The 23,722-nt window shown below is 42.6% G+C and overlaps 1 protein-coding gene across 1 annotated transcript in view; it reads right to left on the reverse strand.

Moving 5' to 3' along the window:
• Positions 1-23,722, reverse strand: part of nsun2 (NOP2/Sun RNA methyltransferase 2) — a 76,647-nt gene that overhangs the window by 36,019 nt on the left and 16,906 nt on the right. The window contains exons 5-8 of the mRNA XM_038797194.1: positions 14,713-14,784; positions 12,801-12,885; positions 10,409-10,604; positions 5,903-5,977 (exon numbers count right to left, since the gene is read on the reverse strand). Of these exons, the coding sequence (XP_038653122.1) occupies positions 5,903-5,977; positions 10,409-10,604; positions 12,801-12,885; positions 14,713-14,784 (428 nt within the window). The remainder of the gene's footprint in view (positions 1-5,902; positions 5,978-10,408; positions 10,605-12,800; positions 12,886-14,712; positions 14,785-23,722) is intronic.

A 23,722-nucleotide genomic window follows, 5' to 3' on the forward strand; every position in this document is an offset into this window, starting at 1 on the left:
TGGAGACCTGGATCAGTGACATGGCGGGATTTATAAAATTGGAGAGGGTCAAATTTTCCCCGAGAGGATCAATACAAGGGTTCTATAACGATGGCAGCCTTTTCTGGACTTCCTGGCTCAAAGATAGGTATCGTGGTCAATAGCAGCAGCAACCCGGGGGGGGGGGGGGGGGGGGGGGGGGGGTTCTATTTTTTTCTATGGTTATGTAACTTAACATTGTGTTAATTTAAGTTGTTGTTAATATGTTTTGTTGTTCATTGAGGATGGGCGAATGTTTATGACGGCTATCATTATTGTTATTGTTGGTATTTTATTGCGGTTCTTGTTATATAAATACAAAATTTTTCAATAAAAATTATTTTAAAAAAAAAGAGGTTTAGATTAGCTGTGGAAAGGGACAAATAACAATCTAGGGTATGAATAATTAACTGGGGCAAAGCCAACTTCAATGGGCTAAGAATAGATCTGGGCCATTTAACTTGCAATCATGGGATGGCAGCAAACACGGTAGCTGAGCAATGGACTACTTTCAAAGATGAAATTGTTCACGTGCAGTCAGTCAATGCATATTCCCACAAATGGGACGCAAGGCAAATAAATATGGAACTCCCTGGATGGTGAAAGAGATAACGTTTGAAATATAGAAGAAAAACTATGTTTATGACCGGTTGATAAAACAACTGAGAAGCACGGTGAATATAAAAAGGCATGGGGAAAGAGCAAACAAACAAAATGATACGGCACTGGGACCGGACAAGATGCATCCAAGAACAGAGGGAAGTGAGAGTGGAAATTGCAGCCATAATTTCCAATCTTCTTTGGACTCTGGGGTGGTCATTAAAAACGGCAGGACAGGTTGAGAAATTGGTTAATAAAGCAACGGTATCCACGGCTTTATTAATAGGGGCATAGATACACGAGCAAGGAGTTATGCTGAACGTGTATAGAACACTGGTTTGGTTTGAACTGGGTGCCACACTTTAGGAAAGATACTCAAGAGCATGTAGGAAAGATTTGAATGGTTCCAGGGATGAGGAACTCCAATTCTGTAAATAGATTGGAGAAGTTGGGACAGTCTTCCTTGGAGGAGAGATGGTAGAGAGGAGATTTGATTGAGATATTCAAACTTAGAAGGGAACTGGACAGAGTAGGTAGAGCAAAATTGTTCCCACTGGTGGATGCGGGGGCAATAATTTAGGGCAATTGGCTAAAGAAACAATGGAGGCAAGAGGAGAAATGTCATACAGTAAGGTGAGAGATTTGGAACGCACTGCCAAGCACTTGGTGTTCAAGGTATTCAAGAGGGAATTGGATTCATCTCTGAAAAAGGAAGAACATGTAAGATTACAGGGAAACGGTAGAGGAATGGCGCAAGATGAACTCCTCAGTCAGAGAACAGACATGATGGGAGAATGGCCTTCTGTGCTGTAACAATTCTGCAACTACCACTTGCACCCTTCCTCAGCTGATGAATCAGTATTCCTGCATGTTGAACCACTTAAAAGAAACAGAAGGTAGCATGGGCACAGAATGTATGGGATTTTATTGCCCATCACCAACAGCAGCTCGATAGCACCTCAACTGACCACGCTGGCCGAGTCCTGAAGAACATGGCTGCCAGATTGAGCCTCCAGTAGATGGCAAGGGGACCAACAAGAGGGGAAAACCTCATTCACCTTGCCCTCATCAACCTACATGTTGTGATTCATCTTTCCAGGACAGGATTGGCACCGCACTGAGCATACCATCCATCAGGTTATGCAACCCTGTCAAGATGTTAATGGAATAGATTCAGGGCAGGTTTAGCAGATCAAAGCTGGGCACTCATGAGGCGCTATGGGTTATCAGCAGCAACAGAACTATGTTCAACTACAATGAGTAATTTCTTGGACCACCCCCTCAATCTGTCCATCACCATCAAGTCAGGAGTTCAACCCTGGCTCAAAGAGGAGCGTTGGGGAACATGCAGAAGCAGTGTCAGATATATTAAAATTAAGGTGCCAACCTGTTCAGTTACAACACAGGATAATGTGCATGTAAAGCAGCAGAATGAGCAAAGCAACCCCACAACCAATGCATCAGATCACATTTCTACCACATCCAGTTTTGAATAGTCATAGACATCTAACTGGAGAAGGAGGCTCCATAAATACCTCCACCCTCAACGATGGGGGTCACCAACACATCAGTGCAAAATGTAAGGCTGATGCTGAAGCACTGAGTGGACGAACCTTCTTCCGAGCCCCCTAGCATCATAGATGCCAATCTTTAGCCAATTTGGTTCACTCCAACGTAATATCAGAAATCAGCTGAAGGTACTGGCAGTAGTACTAAAGACATGTTCACCAGAACCAGCTGAGCCCCAGAACATAGCTGATTCAGTACAGCTACAATACTGGCATCTACTCGACAATGTAGAAAATTGTTCAGGCATGTCCTGTCCACAAAAAGCAGGTCAAATCTATCAGTGTACCCTCAATCATTAAACGGTGGTGGTAGGTGTAATCAAGTGGCACTTACCTGGGTTCCACCAGGGCCCTGACCACATTACAGCCTTTGTTCAAACATGGACAAAAGAGCTGAATTTAAGTGAAGTGAGAATGACTATCAAATGCTACCTTGATGTCAAAAACAGAGTATAGCATCAAGCAACTCTAACTAAATTTAAATCAATGGGCATCAGAGAGAAAACTCTCCACTGGTTGGAGTCATACATAGCACAAAGGAAAATGGTTGTAGGATTGTTGGTGGCCACTCATTTGTACCGGGACATCGCTTTAGGAGTTCCTCAGAATAGTGCCCTAGAGTCAACCATCCTTCGCTGCTTATCAATGACATTCCCTCCATCATAAAATCAGAAGTGGGCATGCTTACAGACAATTGCAGCATTAAGTATCATTTAGGACTCCACAGATACTGAAGCAGTTCGTCGCCATATACAGCACAACCTGGACAACATTCAGTTTTAGACTGATAAATGGCAAGTAATATTCACACCACAAAGGTGCCAGATGCTGATCACCTCCAGCAAGGGGTATCCATTGATGATAGGGAACCGTTGTCCTTTCTATCAATTATACAATACAGGAGTAAATAAATATATTGTTTCAGTGTCAAGTTAATTTTCAGACATGTGCTACTTGACATTAAGCAGCACTGCCATTGCTGAACCCACCACAATCAACTTTTTGGGGTGCTGGTGGTTTGCCATAGACAAGAAACATTACTGGATCAACCATATACCGTGCAAGTCAGAGGCTTGGAATTCTGTAGCTCCTGTGCACCAGCTACATGACACAAGTCACCATGTGCTTCGACAACACATTCAAACCAAGACCGCTACGATCTAGATGGAAAAGAGCAGCAAACACTTGGGAATACCACTATATGGAAGTTCCCCTCCAACCACTCAGCATCCGGACTTGCAATGACATTACCGTTTCTTCACGGTCACTGGATAAAAATCCTGGAACTCCCTCCCTAACCGAACTGTAGAGTGTACTCACAACAGATAGTGCAGCAGTTCAAGGAAGCAGAACACCACAACAAAACACAAATTATTTTGCCTTCAATGTTTATGTCCATTATGGATTAATTACGTTGAAATGAATCTTGCCTACACATAGATCTAAATGGTTTAAGCAGGCCACAACAAAAAGCTGCTCGAGTTTTAAAAGTCGGCATCAGATTTACATAGTTCGGGTAGAGAATTAAACCTGTATTCCGACATTATAAATTGTCCTAATTTTTCATGATTTGTTTTTTAAATTTAGAGTATCCAATTATTTTTTTTTACAATTAAGGAGCAATTTAGCATGACCAATCCACCTAACCTGCATATTTTTGGGGTGTGGGGGCGAAACCCACGCAGATATGGGATGAATGTGCAAACTCCATACGGACAGTGTCCCTGGGCTGGTATTCAAACCCGGGTCCTCAGCGCTGTTGTCCCAGTGCTAACGACTGCGCCCCATGGCGCCCTTAATTTTTCTTGATTGGTGAGTCGAGGAAAATTTAGCTCATTACTGTGAAAACTATATACTGTTTATTCATATAATGCCCTTAAAATGGAACTAGCTATTAGTTTCAAGTAAATTAAATTTTTAAGAATCCTACACAGCCCACGACAAATCGGCAGTTATTAAGAACCGTTATTCTCTATGTCATCTAAGCGGATACTGGTAAACAAGGTGGAAAGATGCTGCTCGTCAAAAGGCTAGTTTTGCTGGATGGGTGAGCATACCTCGTCTAATATTGCATTTCTACTTTTAGAAAGATTAACTGTGGCCCCAATACGATCCCTGTGGAACTCTCACTGGTTTCCATTCAAAACACCTTCCACATATCACCACTCTTGCTCAGTCTAGAATTGAAATGAAATGAAATGAAATGAAAATGAATGAAAATCGCTTATTGTCACGAGTAGGCTTCAATGAAGTTACTGTGAAAAGCCCCTAGTCGCCACATTCCGGCGCCTGTCCGGGGAGGCTGGTACGGGAATCGAACCGTGCTGCTGGCCTCTTTTAAAAGCCAGCGATTTAGCCTGGTGAGCTAAACCAGCCCCTGTCCATCTATCCTCCTATTGACCATCTATCCTCCTGGCTAATACTTTGAAAATCAGTCAATTGCTTGGGACAATGCTAAATGCCTTCCTAAAATCCCAATAATCTCATTACCATGCCCTTTTCCACCAGATCCTCAAAATAGCTCCACTTTAACGAGCAAATTCAATCAGCCCATTCGGTATCCATGTTGGTTCTTGAACTAGACTTTAATTCATAGCAGCTTAAACTCAAAAATCCATTACAGGCAGTTCTTGTTGTCGCTGTAAAAATACAACAATGAATTGTTTTGCGAAAATAGACCAATTTCTTTAGAAATGAAACATGGTTGTGGTTGTTGGGAGGTCAATCATCTCACCTCCAGGATATCATCACAGGGGTTTGTCAGGGTTATTTCCAACACCCAACCATTTCAGCTGTCTCAATGACTATCGTAAGGTCAGAGGTGTAGATGTTTTCTGATGTCTGCACAATGCTCAGCACCATTTATGACACTCAAACGGAGCACAGTAAGAATTCTTACAACACCGGGTCCTGAGGAAGGAGCAGTGCTCCGAAAGCTAGTGTTTGAAACAAACATGTTGGACTTTAACCTGGTGTTGTAAGACTTCTTACTGTGCTCACTGTCCAAAGCCGGCATCTCCACATCAGAAACTGAAGCAGTTCATGTCGAAATCAGCAAGCCCTGGATAATATCCAAGCTTGAGCTGAAGTGGCAAATAATATTCTTGCCAGGAAATGACCATCTCAAACAAGAGAGTAACTAATGCCCCTTGACATTCAATGGCATTACCATCACTGAATCCCCCGCAATCAACATTCTGGGGGTTACCATTGACCAGAAACTAAACTGGACTGTGGCTACCAAAACTGGTCAACGGTTAGGAATCCTATGATGACTAGCTTGCCTCCTAACCCTACCAAAGTCCGTTCACCATCTAAAAGGCTCCCTTCCACAAACATTCAATCCCTCCATCACAGACGAACAATGACAGACGTGTGTGTCAAACACAGGATGCACTGCAGGAACTCACCAAGGTTCCTTGGGCCGCATCTTCCAAACCCATGACCATTGTCATCTAGAAGGACAAGAGCAGCAGATACCTGGGGTCACCAACACCTAGAAGTTCTGCTCCAAGTCACTCACCATCCTGACTTGAAAATATATTGTTGCTCCTTTAATGTTGCTGGGTCAAAATCCTACACCTCAGGGACTGCAGCAGTTCAAGAAGGCAGTTCGCCATCACTTTCTGATGGGCAACTAGAGATGGGCATAGATACTGGCCTAACCAGCGATGCCCACATCCTATAAAAATGAATTTAAAAATGATTAATCTTACCCATGCAAATGTAAGCTGTTGCTGGTTGTCCACTTTTTCCACACATCGATATTCTTTCTTAAGGTTGCATCACCACTGTAATCATAAAGAAATACATTGCCAACATTCAGAAAGAGAAGCCGACAGACAGACGTAATGTACAGGCAGTCCAAATTCTAAATCTAGTCCTGTATGTTATTATTTCCACAGAAGGCAAGCTTATGCCAGAGATACGGTATTGATTTGAGAAGATCAATGGGTTGGAGCGCTGCAGGGAAGTAGAGAAAAAAAACTCAGAAGTTGTTCAGCACTACAGGAAAGCAGTATCTGGTGGCAAATTGTATGGCAAAAAACTATGGTGCAGGTATCTCTATCCTCCTGGACAGAGGCATTTTCATGCATCTGATGAATGTAAGATTTTGGTATATATATGTATCTGGTGCAGCATGGTTTTAATTGTCTGGGTAGAGTGTGCACATATCTGCTGCAGTATTCTTTTTAAATTCTGGTTTAGAAGAAAGACAGATACTACTGTGATTGCAAAAGGGTGCAGTTAAGATGTTGTAAAAGTGAGATCATTGTTATTTCAAACCAATGCTTATGGTCGAAAGGAGACACTAATGGGCGTTATCATTTCTGAGGAGCACATAATTAATAATTAGGTAATGGGATTTAAGTGTGATAAAGTTGATGGAGTAATGGGAGGAGCCAGGTTTCTAGCTTAGTCAGTTTAGATGTGGCTGTGAACTGAACAGCAGCTTCAGCAAAGGTCTCTCAGGTTGAGCAATATTCTGACACACAAGAATCTGTAGTCTGTTTCCTGACAGGATCACTCTCTCTCTCCAAACAGTCTTTAAAAATGAATTATTTATTCAGAGATTGGCAAGTAATCCTGTGTGTTCCAAGTTTATTTAAAAGTGGATTTTGACCCGTGATGTGGTTTGCTTGATTGGAGATAAAGGAGGTAGCAGTTAGGAATTTTTCATTTTATTGTTAAACTGTTTAATTAGTCATTGTAAGCTATATTTCTGTGCTGTTAAATGTAGTTTAATACTATGTTAATAATAATGTCTGTTTTAATATGGAATCACTCCTGGAGTGAAGCATCCTTTCCTTACAGTCTTACAAGTTTGAAAAACAAGTGATTGGCATGCCTGCCCGGTATCCTAGCAAATGATGGGGTCTGGTCCAGGATCATAAGATCAGCTTAACAGGGAGTGAGTGGTGAATGCCTCAAATACCAAATTCTGTACTTTGCAAAAGTTAAATTTTCAATGGCTAGTACTGCTTAAATGGCTTTTCCTAAAATCATTGCAGGTTAAAGCAATACAATAGTTTTGGATGAACAATTGGCTACTGGAATGGCAAAACAAAGTTCAGAAAAGAGAAGTCCACCTTTCAATGCAATATATGCAATATAGCAGAAGAATGCAAAGCGGAGGTCGCAAACTATTCTCCATAGTTAGGGAGAAAACAAAAAAAGAAAATCTGGACTTCTCTTCACACAACCTAGCAGCTATATTAGTGTACAAAAGAGAGTCGTGTATATAAACACGTCACACATACGCACACCAAAAGATATTGAATTTTATCCTTTCCTACAAAAGACTTATTTGGATGGGATTTTGGATTATCTTCCTTTCAACAATGTACTGAAATTACATAAAGAAAAGTGATAAACTACATCTTCAATGTTTTGCAGCAACTAATTATTTCTCAAAACTATTACTTCAGGTGACATTAACATCCTGCAAATGCTCTCAAAATTCTAACTGCGAGCAGTCTGTACTTCACTATTTAACCTTCACCACCACCAAAGGAAGCATCGACTTAAAAGGTTTAAGTCCAAACATAAAACATAATAAAAAGGGCAAACTACACCACACAAAATAGAATTACATTTCCTCCTCTTGATAACAAGTTGGTGAAGTGTCACATGTAGATATGAGGATTTAAAAAAGGATAAGTATGAAATTACCATGAATCAGTGTGGAAGGAGATTCCCAATGGGGGCCATGAGGTGAACAGTCGCACATGAGGAACAATTCAAGCAAGGGACCCTCATGTGACTTAGAAGGACCTTGTGTCACAGGACAGAAAGAATGGCGTAGATCTCTGTGCGTCGCTGCCCTCTCAGTGGACAACGGAGAGGAATTCCTGATGACGGAGTTCAGGAAACAGAGGCAGGAGGTCACGGACGATCTGGCAAAGGTTATTCAGCCCATTCATGAAACTCTGGACAGGATGGAATAACAGCTGGAGGTACAGGACTCAACAATTCCAAAGGTGGAGGAGACAGTCATGGGTCATAGTGATCAGATTGCCTCCTTGGAGGCAGAGGAAGCACTATTGGTGGAGGGCAGAATATATTGAAGACCAAGGTCTGCAACTTGGCGAATTGCTCCAGATCTCATAACTTGAGGATCATTGGGCTGCCAGAGAGCATAGAAGGTGTGAATACCACTGACTATGTGCTGAAGGTGTTTGGGAAGCTAGTGGGCGAGGGGCTCTTCACAAATCCTGCTGAAGTGGACTGGGTCCTCCGGTCGTTGCAACAGAAGCCCAGATCTTTCTCTATTGAATGCTGATGGAAAGCTGTTGGCCAAGATGTTGGACACTCGTTTAGAAGGGTGGCTGCCGGTGATAACACCCGAGGATCAGACAGGTTTTGTAAATGTCCGGCAATTGTCGGCCAAGATTAGGAGACTTCTAAAATGGGTAATCATTTCCGTGGACGTGGAAAAAGCGGTTAATTAGGTGGAGTGGAGGTACCTTTTTGAGGTACTGGGGCACTTTGGCTTTGGGTCTAAATTCATTTTGTGGCCCCCAACTGAGAGAGTGTTCGTACCAATGCATTAAGTTCGGAATACTTTCGGTTGTATAGGGATTCAAGGCAGGGATGTCCACTTTCCCCGTTACCATTTACTTTGGCAACTGAAATGTTGGCCATTACACTGGCTGGTAGGGTGGAGAAGGGAGGTAGGGAGCCCCTATACACGGATGATTTATTGCTGTATATCACAGACCAGCTCTCTTAATGTGGGAAGGATAATAGAGGTGCTTAGAAAGTTTGGTGCCTTCTCAGGATAAAGATTGAACGTGGACAAGAGTGAGGTTTTTCCGGTGAACCCTCCGGGGAAGGGGGTTGGTCAGGAGAGGCAACTGTTCTGGCCAGGATTAGTATCTGGTACCTGCCAATACAGGTGGCTGACATCTGGGCCTTGTTACACAAGTTAAACCCGACCAGTTTGGTAGAGGGGGTGAATGATGACCTGAAGAGATGGGATGCCCTTCCATTTTCCTTGGTGGTAAGGGTTCAGATAGTTAAGATAAACATTCTTCCAAGGTTCTTGTTTATGTTTCGATGTCTTCCAGCCTTTCGTTCTAAATCTTTTTTTTTTAAATAGAGTCAATAAGTTAATTTCGACTTTTGCTTGGATGGGCAAGACCCCGCTGGGTTTGGGGGGTGTTCCTGCAGAGGGATAGGCAGTCGGAGGGGTTGGCATTACCTAATTATTACTGGGCAGGAAACATTGAGAAAATGCAGGGGTGGGTCAAGGATTTGGGATCGGGTTGGGGGCAGATTGAGGAGGCTTCCTGTCTAGGTTCAAGTTTGAGGGCACTTGTTACTGCTCCTCTTCCATTCTCTGGCCAGGTACTGTGAGAGCCCAGTGGTAACAGCCTGTCTGATAATACGAAACCAATTTAGACAGCACTTTAAATTAGAGTCCATGTCACTTCCGGTGCCGATCTGTAGGAACCAGCTGATCTGGATGCAATTTAAGATCTAGGAGTGTGTGGGGGCTGAGAGATTTACAGATTTGTTCTTGGAGTATAGGTTTGTTGGGGCTGGAGGAATAGGTGGAGAAGTTCCAACTCGCAGGAGGGAATGTTTTTAGGTATTTGCAGGTACAGATCTTTGTGCGAAAGGGACTCTCTTCCATTTCCTCGGTTGCTGGCACCTTCTCTTATGGATAAAGTGCCGTCTTTTGATGAGATAGATGAATGGAGGATAACAGATATATATGGGCAGTTGATGGAGAGAGCGAGGGTTGCACTGGAGGACGTAATGGGGAAATGGGAGAAAGAGTTGGGTTTGGCTTGAGGCTCTACATAGAATCAATTTTACATTCTCATGTGCAAGACTAAAATTGATTCAGTTTGAAGTGGTACACAGGGCACACATGGCCAGGGCACGTATGTGCAAAATCCACACAGACTGTCACCCAAGGTTGGATCAAACCTGGGTCCCTGGCGCTTTAATGCAGCAATGCTAATCACTGTGTCACCGTGCTGCCCGCAAAGTTTTAAGAATTGTATAAATCTAATTGACCTTTTTGTTATAAATTGAAAATTTCGGAATAAAAATATTGTTTAAAAAAAGAATTCTTGTGGAAATTTGCATTTGCGAATGACATGAAACCAAAATGTTGCATTTTTAGCTGCAATGAAGGAATCACTGAAAGCTTCTAAAAAGACAGCAATACGTTCTCATAGCATTCACACCATAGAAAAAGTCTACTGTACCTGCATGGTACATCGCACAAAATCCTGTCATAGAAGAGAATGTTCCTTTGACCATCGGTGTCCACCATATGTAATCTTGGTATATTTGATGCATCATGATTTACTACCATTATACAAGGGCTGTGCAAGCGCTTTGACTGATGAACCAACAGGTAACACCGCTTGTTGTCAACGTCATTAGCAATCACAAAACCCTCTTACAAAACAAAGAAAATAAAACATTAGTATCCCAGTATTAAAATGTGATCAAAGTGAAGTACAAATATTGCATTGTTGAAACATCACTTTTTCAGTCTATGCGCCATGATTATTTCAGCGTTCAAAAGATGCTTCGGAATATTATTCTATTGGTCAAAAGGAAATTAGCTTTAGCTTGCATCTTCCTTTATTCCACTGTTAAGAATAAGGGAAATTTAAGATTTAAAAAGTGAAATTGGGATAGAATGAATTATAAAAGGGGGTTGATAAGGGCAACTGTCTGCAGGGAGTTTGATAAGCAAATTAGCATTTCAGTGAGAAAAGCAAGTGTTTGCCTATGTGAGTAGGAGAAAACAATATAGAAGAGGTAACTTCAAAGTGGGGAGATAAGGAAAATTACACATATGTGCTAAAAACCGGCTCCACAGCGTGGGTAACAAAAGGAAAGAATGATATATCCAAAGCATAATTGGGGAAAGGAACATAGCAGCAACTACCATCACAGCAACACCCAGCTGCAGAAACAGTCGCCCGAAACGTTATTGCTAAACGAGCACTCAGCTGAGCTCCAAAACTTGAATCAATAAGATTTCTCTTTTTCTGAAACAGAAGATAGTTTTCCCAAACATGGCCAAATAAGCAGTGTGTGGCAATTATCTGCTGGATTAAGCTCATAGAGTTATATAATATTTGATACTGTTTGGGAACAATGGGGCCTTTGGGAGCCAAGGAGTAACTTCATGTAATACGGCGCGTGTGTATATAGCCCTTTGTGCAATTAAGTGTTATAGTATATTATAGTCTTTGTTGTGTTCTTTTGCCCATTTAGGTTAATAAATCTTATCTTATTAATTGATCACAACAACTGGACTATTCCTCCCTGGTTTGCAGGTCTTTTCTCACAATATTCCAAATTGAAAATGTACACCACTAAGAACAGGGGTTCCAAGATACCTTTCTGGGTTTTGTGGATGCCCTCCCTTTTAACATCAGCGGGGTTCTTTACACCATCATAAAATAGTATTTATAATCCGTCCTATTCTGCTAAATAAAAAACAAACAAAAATAGCTTTAACTCCCTTATTATAACTTATTGGTGCCCCTCGAAGATGAACTGCGGGAGAAATTAATTGCAGATTTAGGGCTACCCATGAATCAAATCTGCCAAAATTGCAATTTATGGATCAAGCCCAACTGTTTACTAATCCAACCACTCCAAAGTTGACCCTCAACATTTCAGGAACAAATAATTCAGCTTCAAATCCAATTTAGTTTGTCTAGAATTAAGATTAGTTTCCAAATTAATGTTAGCTGTGTTAAAATAATCTCACATCGTGATCAGTAAATGGTTGCAAATAGCCTGAATATGTTTCAGCAGCTGTGATTCTGTGTGCATTTTCAACTACCCCACTTCCCCATCACTGGGGATAAATAAAAGCCATAATATATGTTGAAAGTAAAAATATAAACAGTTTTACTAACACCATCAAGTTGGATCATGCTTCAGGTAATACGCAAAGAGCTAGTTAGGCCTCCCACTAGCCGTTGGCGATTGTAGTCGCACAAAAGCAATTTATGTTCTACACTTGTTTGTAAAACAAATAAACCATGCTGATTGAAAACATACATCATATTTTACTAGAAGCAAAAGGGAAAGTGCACTGATAATTCTAATTAAATAGAGGTAAACCAGTAGCAACATTTTAAGTACATAAATTAGAAAACCTAAGACCAAAAAAAAGGAACACATTTTAAAATATACTTTGTCTGTTTGCGTATAGTCAGAAACATTAACACAGAAATATAGTATATAGCATTTTTCATTTGATTGACTTTTGTGTCTCGCTACTTTATAATTCAACATTTTAAGAGGTCAATTTTGGAGAAATGTTTGCGAAGGGAAATCAATTTGCAATGTAACCTGACATAGATAATCATTAAAGAAATTGAAAATCAAACCAAATTCAGAACATAAGGATCCATTTGAAAAATACTTGATATTCATGCTGAATCAGGATTAACAAACATCTCACTTTTAATTTGGGTAGGTCACTGAATTGAAATGGCAAATTTCCATTAACAGGCTTTAATGCTGTAGCAGGAGGTCGTTTTTTTTATAAAGCAACAAATACTGAAGTGAAATCTTCCACACTGAAAAATTTGAATGCCCTTCCATCAGAAAAAGGTTAATTACCTGGGAAAGCAACATTCATGTCAGAATGCAGCATCTCAATCAGCTGAGCAGTCTTTGATCCGGGTGCTGCACACATATCAAGAATCTAACAAGGAACAAAAACTTTGCACATTAACATGTTCACTCAATTTACAGTATAATTCAACTATGAAGCTGCCAACAAACAAACATCACGCAACAATAAAATCCAACAAATTACACTTTGAAAGCAAAACATTTGTGAGATGGAGAATAAAGTTTAGTTGACAGCATTCCAACTTCTCTACCTGGAAGAGAATCATCATCATTTTGAAAATTGAACTCAGCCATCGGAATTCTTAAGTTCAGAAACCACATACTGTCCAAGAGTTACAATTTGGATTTCACTCGGGTACATCATTTAAGACCACTGACTAAAGATGACAAAGTCAAATGTTGCTTTATGGCAATGGATTTTGAAGGTGGAATTCTACAACTCTCCTCGATTTTCATAAAAACATAAATCAATAGCTTTGAATCATTTCCTTTCTAAGGGAATGGCTGAATCACTGAATCCATGCCTTTACATGAACAATTAGAAATGTGTTTTGGCAAACAGGAAGAACATATTTTATAAATCCCCAAGTCTAAGCAACAGTTACAACCTCTTCCTCTTGGCAGATCTAACCTCAGGCTTTCCACATTCTTTTGGTTATTTTACAATTTGATCTCCATCAAATTTTGCTCATCTCCTTCACACATTCCAATAAGCTGGATTTCCTCTTTCACACCAAATAACTTTCACCTCAATTACTCCCAACTTTATAGAAAGTGCTTTATAGAAAGCACTTCGCTCATAATTACTAACAAGAAACAAAAGATAACACTTCTGAGAACCAAACTTATAATTTCCACAACCTGTTGTTACTTTGGTCAATGGTCCTTGATTTTTTTTTCGGTTCGTAAATATACACTTACAAAGTGTCTCAAATCTTCCACAATCCTACCCTTAACATAGTAGCAAATAGATTAAACTGCCTCTCCATGTTATTTCTCCCAAGTGCATCACTTCACACGTACCACATTAAATTGCACCTGTCGAGTCTCTTCACATCTCAACTGTCCATGTCCTCCTGACAATTATCAACATGCTCACTAACTGTGTTGCCAAGATTTGTGTCATCTGTAAACATTGAAATAGTACTCCTACACCTTCAATTATGGGAAATAAAGTGTATAATTTAGGATATCAGACTCACAACCCAGAGATGGCTCATATTCCACCGTCACAAATTATGAAACTAAAACATTTATTCATTTGCAGATCAGGACCTGAGAACAGGTAAATCAACAGCTTGAGCTGCTTGCAGAAAAATACTTTTCACTGTACCTCGGTACACGTGACAATAAACAAATCCAATCTAATCCAATAAGCTGCTGAACTGTTGTAAGAAGCCATTTACGTCTAAAGTCCTGCATGAAGAGGAAGCTGTTTGGTCTCACCTCAATGCTACTCCAGAAAGAGTACACCGTTATCTCAATGTTCTCTCCAAGGGAGCTCAAAAACTTTCACAGAATAAAACCAATTGCTTTTTCAAAATCTACTTTCCAGAAGGCTGTGTCCATTTTCACAGAACATAATAGATTTTTCGCAGTGCAAATTGGTCCATGCAGAAACGGAAAGTAAGCTAGGTGACTTGACATAGAGTCCATCATCTACTGACAAGTGCCATATACCTCATGGCTTCAGCACCGAATTACACTGTTATATCTAGGTTGATCCAGAACTACTTTACAATGATTCAAAAAGTAGTAACATAACTGCACTCTCTAGTGATTTTCAAATGTAGCAGAATTCAGGCGATTTATTTTGAAATACTGACCGCAAAGGAGAAATTAAACATTTTTCTGTACAGAACTATTATTTTTGTACATAAACAAGAATCTATAGTACCTTATGATGAGCCTTAATGTCAAGCAGCAAAGGAGGGATCATACTGACAGCTTCCTGGCGACTGATATTTCCCTGGAGAAAGGAGACAGAAATTACATAACTGAAAGCATATTACAGCCCCAAACTACTACAATTTAAAGTAGTAATCAAGTGGGAGAATAAACAATTTGGGATTTTTTTTTTTTTTTTTAGGATGAATTTGGGTATGATATGGGGCACTTTAATTATAATCCATGAAGAGTTAATCTTGCAATTTTACACACATCTGGGCCAATTATGTCTGAGCCAGATTTTTGGCAGAACTGTCCAATTTAATCCCGCACCTCAATGTTGTAAATTAGCCCTTGTTAATTAAACTCCTATGGAATCTGATTTACCAACATTTCAGGTAGTGTGCTCCTGATCTTAACAATTTACTGCATGAAGAAATGTCTTCACATTCCCTAGTCCTCATACCAATTATTTTAAATCTACCACCTCTGCTTACTGGTGTACTTCTAGAGGAAACATTTACTTCCCTACTTGGTCACAATATAACAAAGAACAAACAAAGAACAAAGAAAATTACAGCACAGGTACAGGCCCTTCGGCCCTCCCAGCCTGCTCCGATCCAGATCCTTTATCTAAACCTGTCTCCTACTTCCCTCTGGTCCCGCCCATTCATATACCTGTCTAGATGCTTCTTAAATGATGCTATCGTGCCCGCCTCTACCACCACCACTGGTAAAGCGTTCCAGGCACCCACCACCCTCTGCGTAAAAAACTTTCCACGCACATCTCCCTTAAACTTTCCCCCTCTCACCTTGAAATCGTGACCCCTTGTAACTGTCACACCCACTCTTGGGAAAAGCTTGTTGCTATCCACCCTCTCCATACCTCTCATAATTTTGTAGACCTCAATCAGGTCCCCCCCATAACCTCCGTCTTTCCAACGAAAACAATCCTAATCTACTCAACCTTTCTTCATATCTAGCACCCTCCATACCAGGCAACATCCTGGTGAACCTCCTCTGCACCCTCTCCAAGGCATCCACATCCTTCTGGTAATGTGGCGACCAGAACTGCACACAGTATTCCAAATGTGGCCGAACCAAAGTCCTATACAACTGCAACATGACCTGCCAACTCTTGTACTCAATACCCCGTCCGATGAAGGCAAGCATGCCGTATGCCTTCTTGACCACTCTATCAACCTGCGTTGCCACCTTCAAGGTACAATGGACCTGAACTCCCAGATCTCTCTGCACAACAATTTTCCCCAAGACCCTTCCATTGACCATATAGTCCGCTCTTGAATTTGATCTTCCAAAATGCATCACCTCGCATTTGCCTGGATTGAACTCCATCTGCCATCTCTCTGCCCAACTCTCCAATCTATCTATATTTTGTTGTATTCCCTGACAGTCCTCTTCGCTATCTGCAACTCCACCAATCTTAGTATCATCTGCAAACTTACTAATCAGACCACCTATACCTTCCTCCAGGTCATGTATGTAGATCACAAACAACAGTGGTCCGAGCACGGATCCCTGTGGAACACTAGTCACCCGTCTCCATTTTGAGACACTCCCTTCCACCACTACTCTCTGTCTCCTGTTGCCCAGCCAGTTTTTTATCCATCTAGCTAGTACACCCTGAACCCCATACGACTTTCTTCCAGATGTGAATAGATCCTATCCCTCAGCATCTTCTCCAACAGTTTGCCTACCACTGACATCAAGCTCACAGGTTTATAATTCCCTGGATTATCCCTGCTACCCTTCTTAAACAAAGGGACAACATTAGCAATTCTCCAGTCCTCCGGGACCTTACCCATGCTCAAGGATGCTGCAAAGATATCTGTTAAGGCCCCAGCTATTTCGACCCTCGCTTCCCTCAGTTACCTGGGATAGATCCCATCCGGTCCTGGGGACTTGTCCACCTTAATGTCTTTTAGAATACCCAAAACTTCCCCCTTCCATATGACAACTTGACCGAGAGTATTTAAACATCCATCCCTAGCCTCAACATCCGTCTTGTCCCTCTCCTTTGTGAATACCGATGCAAAGTACTCATTAAGAATCTCACCCATTTCCTGTGAGTCCACGCATAAATTCCCTCTTTTGTCTTTAAGTGGGCCAATCCTTTCTCTAGTTACCCTCTTGCTCTTTACATGCAAATAAAACACTTTGGGATTTTCCTTAACCCTGTTAGCCAAAGATATTTCATGACCCCTTTTAGCCCTCTTTATTGCGCATTTGAGATTCGTCCTACTTTCCCGATATTCCTCCAAAGCTTCATCAGTTTTGAGTTGCCTCGATCCTATGTATGCTTCCTTTTTCATCTTAGCTAGTCTCACAATTTCACCCATCATCCATGGTTCCCTAATCTTGCCATTTCTGCCATAGGGGCAGCACGGTAGCATGGTGGTTAGCATAAATGCTTCACAGCTCCAGGGTCCCAGGTTCGATTCCCGGCTGGGTCACTGTCTGTGCGGAGTCTACACGTCCTCCCCGTGTGTGCGTGGGTTTCCTCCGGGTGCTCCGGTTTCCTCCCACAGTCCAAAGATGAGCGGGTTAGGTGGATTGGCCATGCTAAATTGCCCGTAGTGTCCTAAAAAGTAAGGTTAGGGGGGGGGTGTTGTTGGGTTACGGGTATTGGGTGGATACGTGGGTTTGAGTAGGGTGATCATGGCTCGGCACAACATCGAGGGCCGAAGGGCCTGTTCTGTGCTGTACTGTTCTATGTTCTAGATGAGCACATTTTTTAAAGCGGGCAGCAGGATAGCATGGTGGTTAGCATAAATGCTTCACAGCTCCAGGGTCCCAGGTTCGATTCCCGGCTGGGTCACTGTCTGTGTGGAGTCTGCACATCCTCCCCCTGTGTGCGTGGGTTTCCTCCGGGTGCTCCGGTTTCCTCCCACAGTCCAAAGATGTGCGGGTTAGGTGGATTGGCCATGCTAAATTGCCCATAGTGTCCTAATAAAAGTAAGGTTAAGGGGGGGGGTTGTTGGGTTGCGGGTGTGGGGTGGATGCGTGGGTTTGAGTGGGGTGATCATGGCTCGGCACAACATTGAGGGCCGAAGGGCCTGTTCTGTGCTGTACTGTTCTATGTTCTATCTTTCATCTTCACAAGAACATGTCTGTCCTGCACTCTAATCAACCTTTCCTTAAAAGACTTCCACATTTCGAATGTGGATTTACCCTTAAACAGCTGCTCCCAATCCACATTCCCTAGCTCCTGCCGAATTTTGTTATACTCTGCCTTTCCCCAATTTAGTACTCTTCCTTTCGGACCCCTCTTGTCCTTGTCCATGAGTATTCTAAAACTTACGGAATTGTGATCGCTTTTCCCAAAGTAATCACCGACTGAAACATCAACCACCTGGCCGGGATCATTCCCCAATACCAGATCCAGTATGGCCCCTTCCAGAGTTGGACTATTTACATACTGCTCTAAAAAACTCTCCTGGATGCTCCTTACAAACTCTGCTCCATCTACGCCTCCAACACTACACGAATCCCATTCAATGTTGGGGAAGTTAAAATCTCCCATCACAACCACCCTATTACTCCTACATTTTTCTATAATCTGTCTGCATATTACCTCCCATAATTTTTAATAACTCTGCGAGGGCTCCTCTTAACCTTCTCTGCTTTACCAAGTACAATAAAGTCACCATAGTCCCAGATGATAATGGGCTGTTTTTCTCTTTGAGAGCGGGCGGGGGGAGGGGAAGGGAGAGAGGAGGAGAGCTAACTGGTGGTGATTTCACCTGAGGATTACCACACCTTTGGTGAGGGGCAAGGTTGAAAAGGCGGTGCTTTCATGAATAAACTCAGCTGGTAGGGAATTGAAACCGTGCTGTTGGCCTTGCTCAGCATCCCAAATTGCTGTCCTGCCAACTCAGCCAGAAGGAATTGTATGTTTCGCTTTTCAATGCGATAGTGTATGCAAAGCTAGTTCATCGGAGTGTTGCAGAGTAACATTTCACACTGAACCACATAAGCAAATATTAGGGCACATGACCAAAAGCTTGGTCAGAGGTAGGTTTTCAGGGGAGTGTGATGGAGAGGCTTCGCAGGGTAATTCCACAGTTTAGGAGCATGGCATACTAGTGGTGAACCGACAAAAAACTGGGGATGCTCAAGGGGCCAGAATTAGAAAAGGTCACAAGTCTCAGAGGGTTGCGAGTACTGGATGTTTACAGAGACTAGCAGAGGCAAAGATATTGAGATATGAAAATAAGGATGAAAATTTTAAAAACAAGATATTGCATAACAAGGTCTGTGCAGGTCAAGAAGCAGAGGAGTGATGGGTGAACAAGACTTGCACAAGTAAGGACACGGGCAGAGTTTTGCATGACTTAAGGTTTACAGAGGGTAGACCGAGAGGTTGGCCAGGGGTATGCCAAAATAGTCAAGTATAGAGGTGACAAAGGCATGGATGAAATTAGAACAATCCCAGTTTCTCCAATCGCTCAATGTAACTAAAGTTCCTCATCTTTGGTGTCAATCTAGTAAAGTTCTACGGGCCTTTCCAGTGCTTTGACCTCCTTCCTGAAGTGTAGTGACAGGTATTGCGCACAATGCTCCAGCTTGTAAGGGTGAGCAACTTCCATGATTCAGCCTTTAATGACTCCATTTACAAAACCAAATAACCATATGCTTTCTTAACCACCTTTTCAACTTGTGTTGCCACCTTCAGAGTTTTGTGAATATGCACTTCCAAGGTCCCGCTGATCTTACACATGCCTTTCCTTAAAGTAGCACATTTGGATGAAACTGTCTCTCCAAGTTATTTCTCCCAAGTGTATCACTTCACATTCAACACATTAAATTGCACCTGCCAAGTGGCCCACCATGTTACATATGTCTTCCTGAAGGCTACAATCAACATGCTCATTGTTTGTGATGTTGCCAAGTTTAGTGTCATCTGTAAACATTGAAACCGTACTTCTATATCTGTCCCAAGTTTTATTATTATGCATCTCCTTATTTTTTTTAAAATATTTTTATTCTCCTCCTTTTTCACATTTTCTCCCGAATTTATACCCACCACCAAAAAACAATAATCAGCAACAAATGTGTCAAACCCCACAATAACAACAATCCCATCCTCCCACCAACCCCCAAACATCAGCCCGCATGTTTACATAAACAAATGACAAAAAGGAATCAGGGATTACCCATAGTCATCCATAATATACACAGCCCCCCCCCCCCAAACTAATGTTTGATGTTATCCAGTTCTTGAAAGTGCATAAATAGTGCCCATGACTTGTAGAAGCCCTCCGAGCTTCCCCTCAGTTCTAACTTAACCTTCTCAAGGGTCAAGTATTCCAACAGGTCCCCCCGCCAGGCCAGGGCGGAGAGGCTGCTCTCCATCCCAGCAGGATCCGCCTTCGGGCGATCAACGAGGCGAAGGCTATGATATCTGCCTCCGCATCCGTTTCCAACCCTGGCTGGTCCGACACCCCGAATATGGCCACCCGAGTCCAGTTTCACGCGCACCACCTTGGAAATTAGCCTAAAAACCTCCTTCCAGTACTCCCCTAGCTTTGGACAGGACCAAAACATACCAACATGATTAGCGGGGGGCCCCCCGCAACGTTCACACACATCTTCTACTCCTTCAAAAAATTGGCTCATCCTCGCCCTCGTGAGGTGCGCTCTATATACCACCTTCAGCTGTCTCAGCCCCAACCTCGCACATGAGGTGGAGGCATTTACTCTCCAGAGCACCTCACACCAGACCCCCTCCTCTAAAACCTCTCCCAGCTCTTCCTCCCACTTCGCTTTATCCTCTTCCAAAATAGCTCCGTACACTGCCCCCTTCTCCAGTCCCCTTCTCCTTATTTAAATCTTTCGCTGATGTCATCAGTAAGTGCTGTGACATCCTTAGCTGTTGTCACCTGTGTACATTGGTATATAGCTGCTGTTAGCTCCAATTCTATTTTGTTACTATTATTCCAATGATTAACTAGCTGCTCCCATTTTTGAATCCATGCTGTATTTTAAACTTTGTTATTTTCATATATTAAAGAAGATTAAATTTAAAATTAACGCATTTCAACTACCTTTTATGGTCAAGCTACCACAATATCCAGTCCAGGCCATTTATACAGAAACATACTAGTAAAGAGGAGGAGGCTCTTTGGTCCTGCTTCGCCATTCATTATCATAGCTGATTACCAAGTTTAATATCCTGGTCCAGCCTTTCCCCATATCCGCTGATCCGTTTAGCCCCAAGAACTATATCTAACTCCTCCTTGAAATTACACAACATTTTGGCCTCAACTTCCTTTTGTGGTAGTGAATTCCACAGATTCACCACTCTCTGGGTGAAGAAACTTTTCCCTCACCTCAGTCCTCAAACTATAACCCCGAGTTCTGGTCTCCCCCACCATCGGGAACATTCTTTTCAAATCTACCCTGTCTAATCCCGCTAGAAGTTTATAAAATTCTATGAGAAATTTTCCTTAAATTTTCCATAAGCACTCTTCTAAACTCCAAATAATATAATCCTAACCGATTTAGTCCCGCCATCCCAGGAATCAGTCTGGTAAACCTTTCCTGCACTCCGTCCATAGCAAGAACATCCTACCTCAGATAAGGACACCAAAACTGCACACAATGTTCCAGGTGTGGCCTCACCAATGCCTTGTACAATTGCAGTAAAACATCCGTATGCCTATACTCAAATACTCTCGTTATGAAGGCCAACATACCATTTGCGTTCTTTACTGCCTACAGTACCTGCGCGCATACTTCCAGTGACTGATACACAAGGAGACCAAGGTTTCGCTGAACATTCACCTCTCTCAATTTACACTCATTCAAATAATAATCTACCCCTATTTTTTCCTGACAAAGTGGATAACCTCACATTTATCCACATTATACTGCATCTGCCATGCATATGCCCACTCACTCAGCCTGTCTAAATCCTGCTGAAACATCACTGCATTCTCCTCACAGCTCCCCCTCCCATCCAACTTTGCATCACCTGTAAATTTGGAGATAATGGGCGGGGATCTCAGAGCGTCAGCGCAATCGTGAACGTCGTCACGTTTCATGACGGCGCAAACGGTCCGCCGGCAGCATCGATTCAGGCCCTGAAAAGGGGCCAGAAGCTGCGCCACGAGCACGGCGGATGTGGCGCCAGAGCGGTGCCGTCAGCGCACGACGCCTGGACGACGCGGCGCTGCATCACTTTATGTGCGCTATGCGCGCACAGGAGAAATGGCTGCGCCCCGCCGTGCCACCCACAGGTTACAAGACCACGAACTGGAGACACTGCTGGATGCAGTGGAATACCAGAGGGCGATCCTGTGACCAAGACGTGGCCACCAGCACCCAGTCAGCAGTGAGGCACAAATGGCATGATGTGGGCATCGCCGTTAGCGCTGTGGGACACACCCCATGTACTGAAGAGCTCCCACCACGGCAGCAAACATCACTGGCTGGTGTCCAAACATTAGGGTCTGCGGGTGGGAGGGGTGATACAACATGTTTAAGGATGGCGCATTGACACCTCAACAGCCAGGTGCCATGGGATACACGTGTGTCCCATTTGGCTGGTGTCGCTAGACATGCAGGTACCCTGACCCCTGCCCACAGTATCCGTCCACCGCCCAGTTTTGCCCATCTCTCCTAATTGCGCCACCGTGGGCTGGTCATGCGGGCGGGATGGCAGCCATGGCAGGCATGTCCCTCCCGCGGAAAACCCTCCCCGGAACACGGAGGCCCCCTGCCCCGAACACCCACCCCCCGAGCATGGCTGCACGACTGGCTGACGATTTTATTTTGCAGGTGTGAACCACGACGGGGCATTCGGCCCATCCAGGCCGTTGAATACCGGGGGGCCCGAGAATCGCCTAACCTAGCCCCTCTGGCTATTCTCCGGGCGGCGCGGCACCAAACTCGGTGATGCCGTTCTCGTCGGCTGGGACAATGGCAGAATGGCGTCAGACCGGCGTTGCATGAAAATCCGGCAGGAACAGCGATTCTCCCAAACGGCGCGGCATGGGAAAATCCCACCCAATATATTTACTTCCCTCATCCAAATCATTAAGAAATAATGTGAACAATTGGGATCCTAGTGCAGATCCTAGTGGCACCCCACTAGTCACTGCCTGCCAATCAGAAAAAGACCCATTTATTCCAACTTTTGGCTTCCCATCTCCTAACCAGTTTTCTATCCATCTCATGACACTACCCGCAATCCTATGCGCTTTAACTTTACACAGTAATCTGCTATGTGAGACCTTGTCGAAAGCCTTCTGAAATTCTAAATAAACCACATCCACTGGTTCTCCTTGGTCAACTGTACTAGTTACAACAAATTCTAGTAGATTTGTCAAGCATGATTTCCCTTTTGTAAATCCATGCCGGCTTTGCCAGATTACATCACTGCTTTCCAAATGCTGTGCTATGAAATCCTTGATAATGGGCTCCAACTACCGACGTTAGGCTCACTGTTCTATATACAGAACAGCAAGAAAAGCAATAGTCCCAATACCAATCCCTGGAGAACCCCACTGCATACTTCTCTAGATTCAATAAAATATTAATTCACCACAATTCTTATTAGGTTCAAGATCTTTTGAACAGCATAGTTCTTGGTGGAAAGTTACAACATGCAAAATAATGCTTAAAATTGTCAAATATTCATTTAGGGTTTTTGGATGCCATGATAAGACAAAGATAGGAATATTTTCACATTAAAAATTGCCCGCATGTTTAATGACGTTTCCATTAAATGTAAAAACTTTTAGATTTGAAGAAAATTACTGTATTTCTATCATCCTACAAATTACACCAAAAACGAATTTACAAATAAATACAAGTCGAAATACCCAGCATAAATATATTCTGAGTTTTTGTATTTGTGATATTAACTAAGCTATGCAATTTCTTTATTTTAAAATGATGATCCATTCATAAACTAAGAGAAACATTCATAGAATACCAAAAGAACTTGAGTGTTATTGAAAAAAAAAAGCATGTTGACGAAGCTTTTCATCTTG

Source organism: Scyliorhinus canicula, chromosome 5, assembly GCF_902713615.1.
Source record: "Scyliorhinus canicula chromosome 5, sScyCan1.1, whole genome shotgun sequence".
Lineage (NCBI taxonomy): Eukaryota > Metazoa > Chordata > Chondrichthyes > Carcharhiniformes > Scyliorhinidae > Scyliorhinus > Scyliorhinus canicula.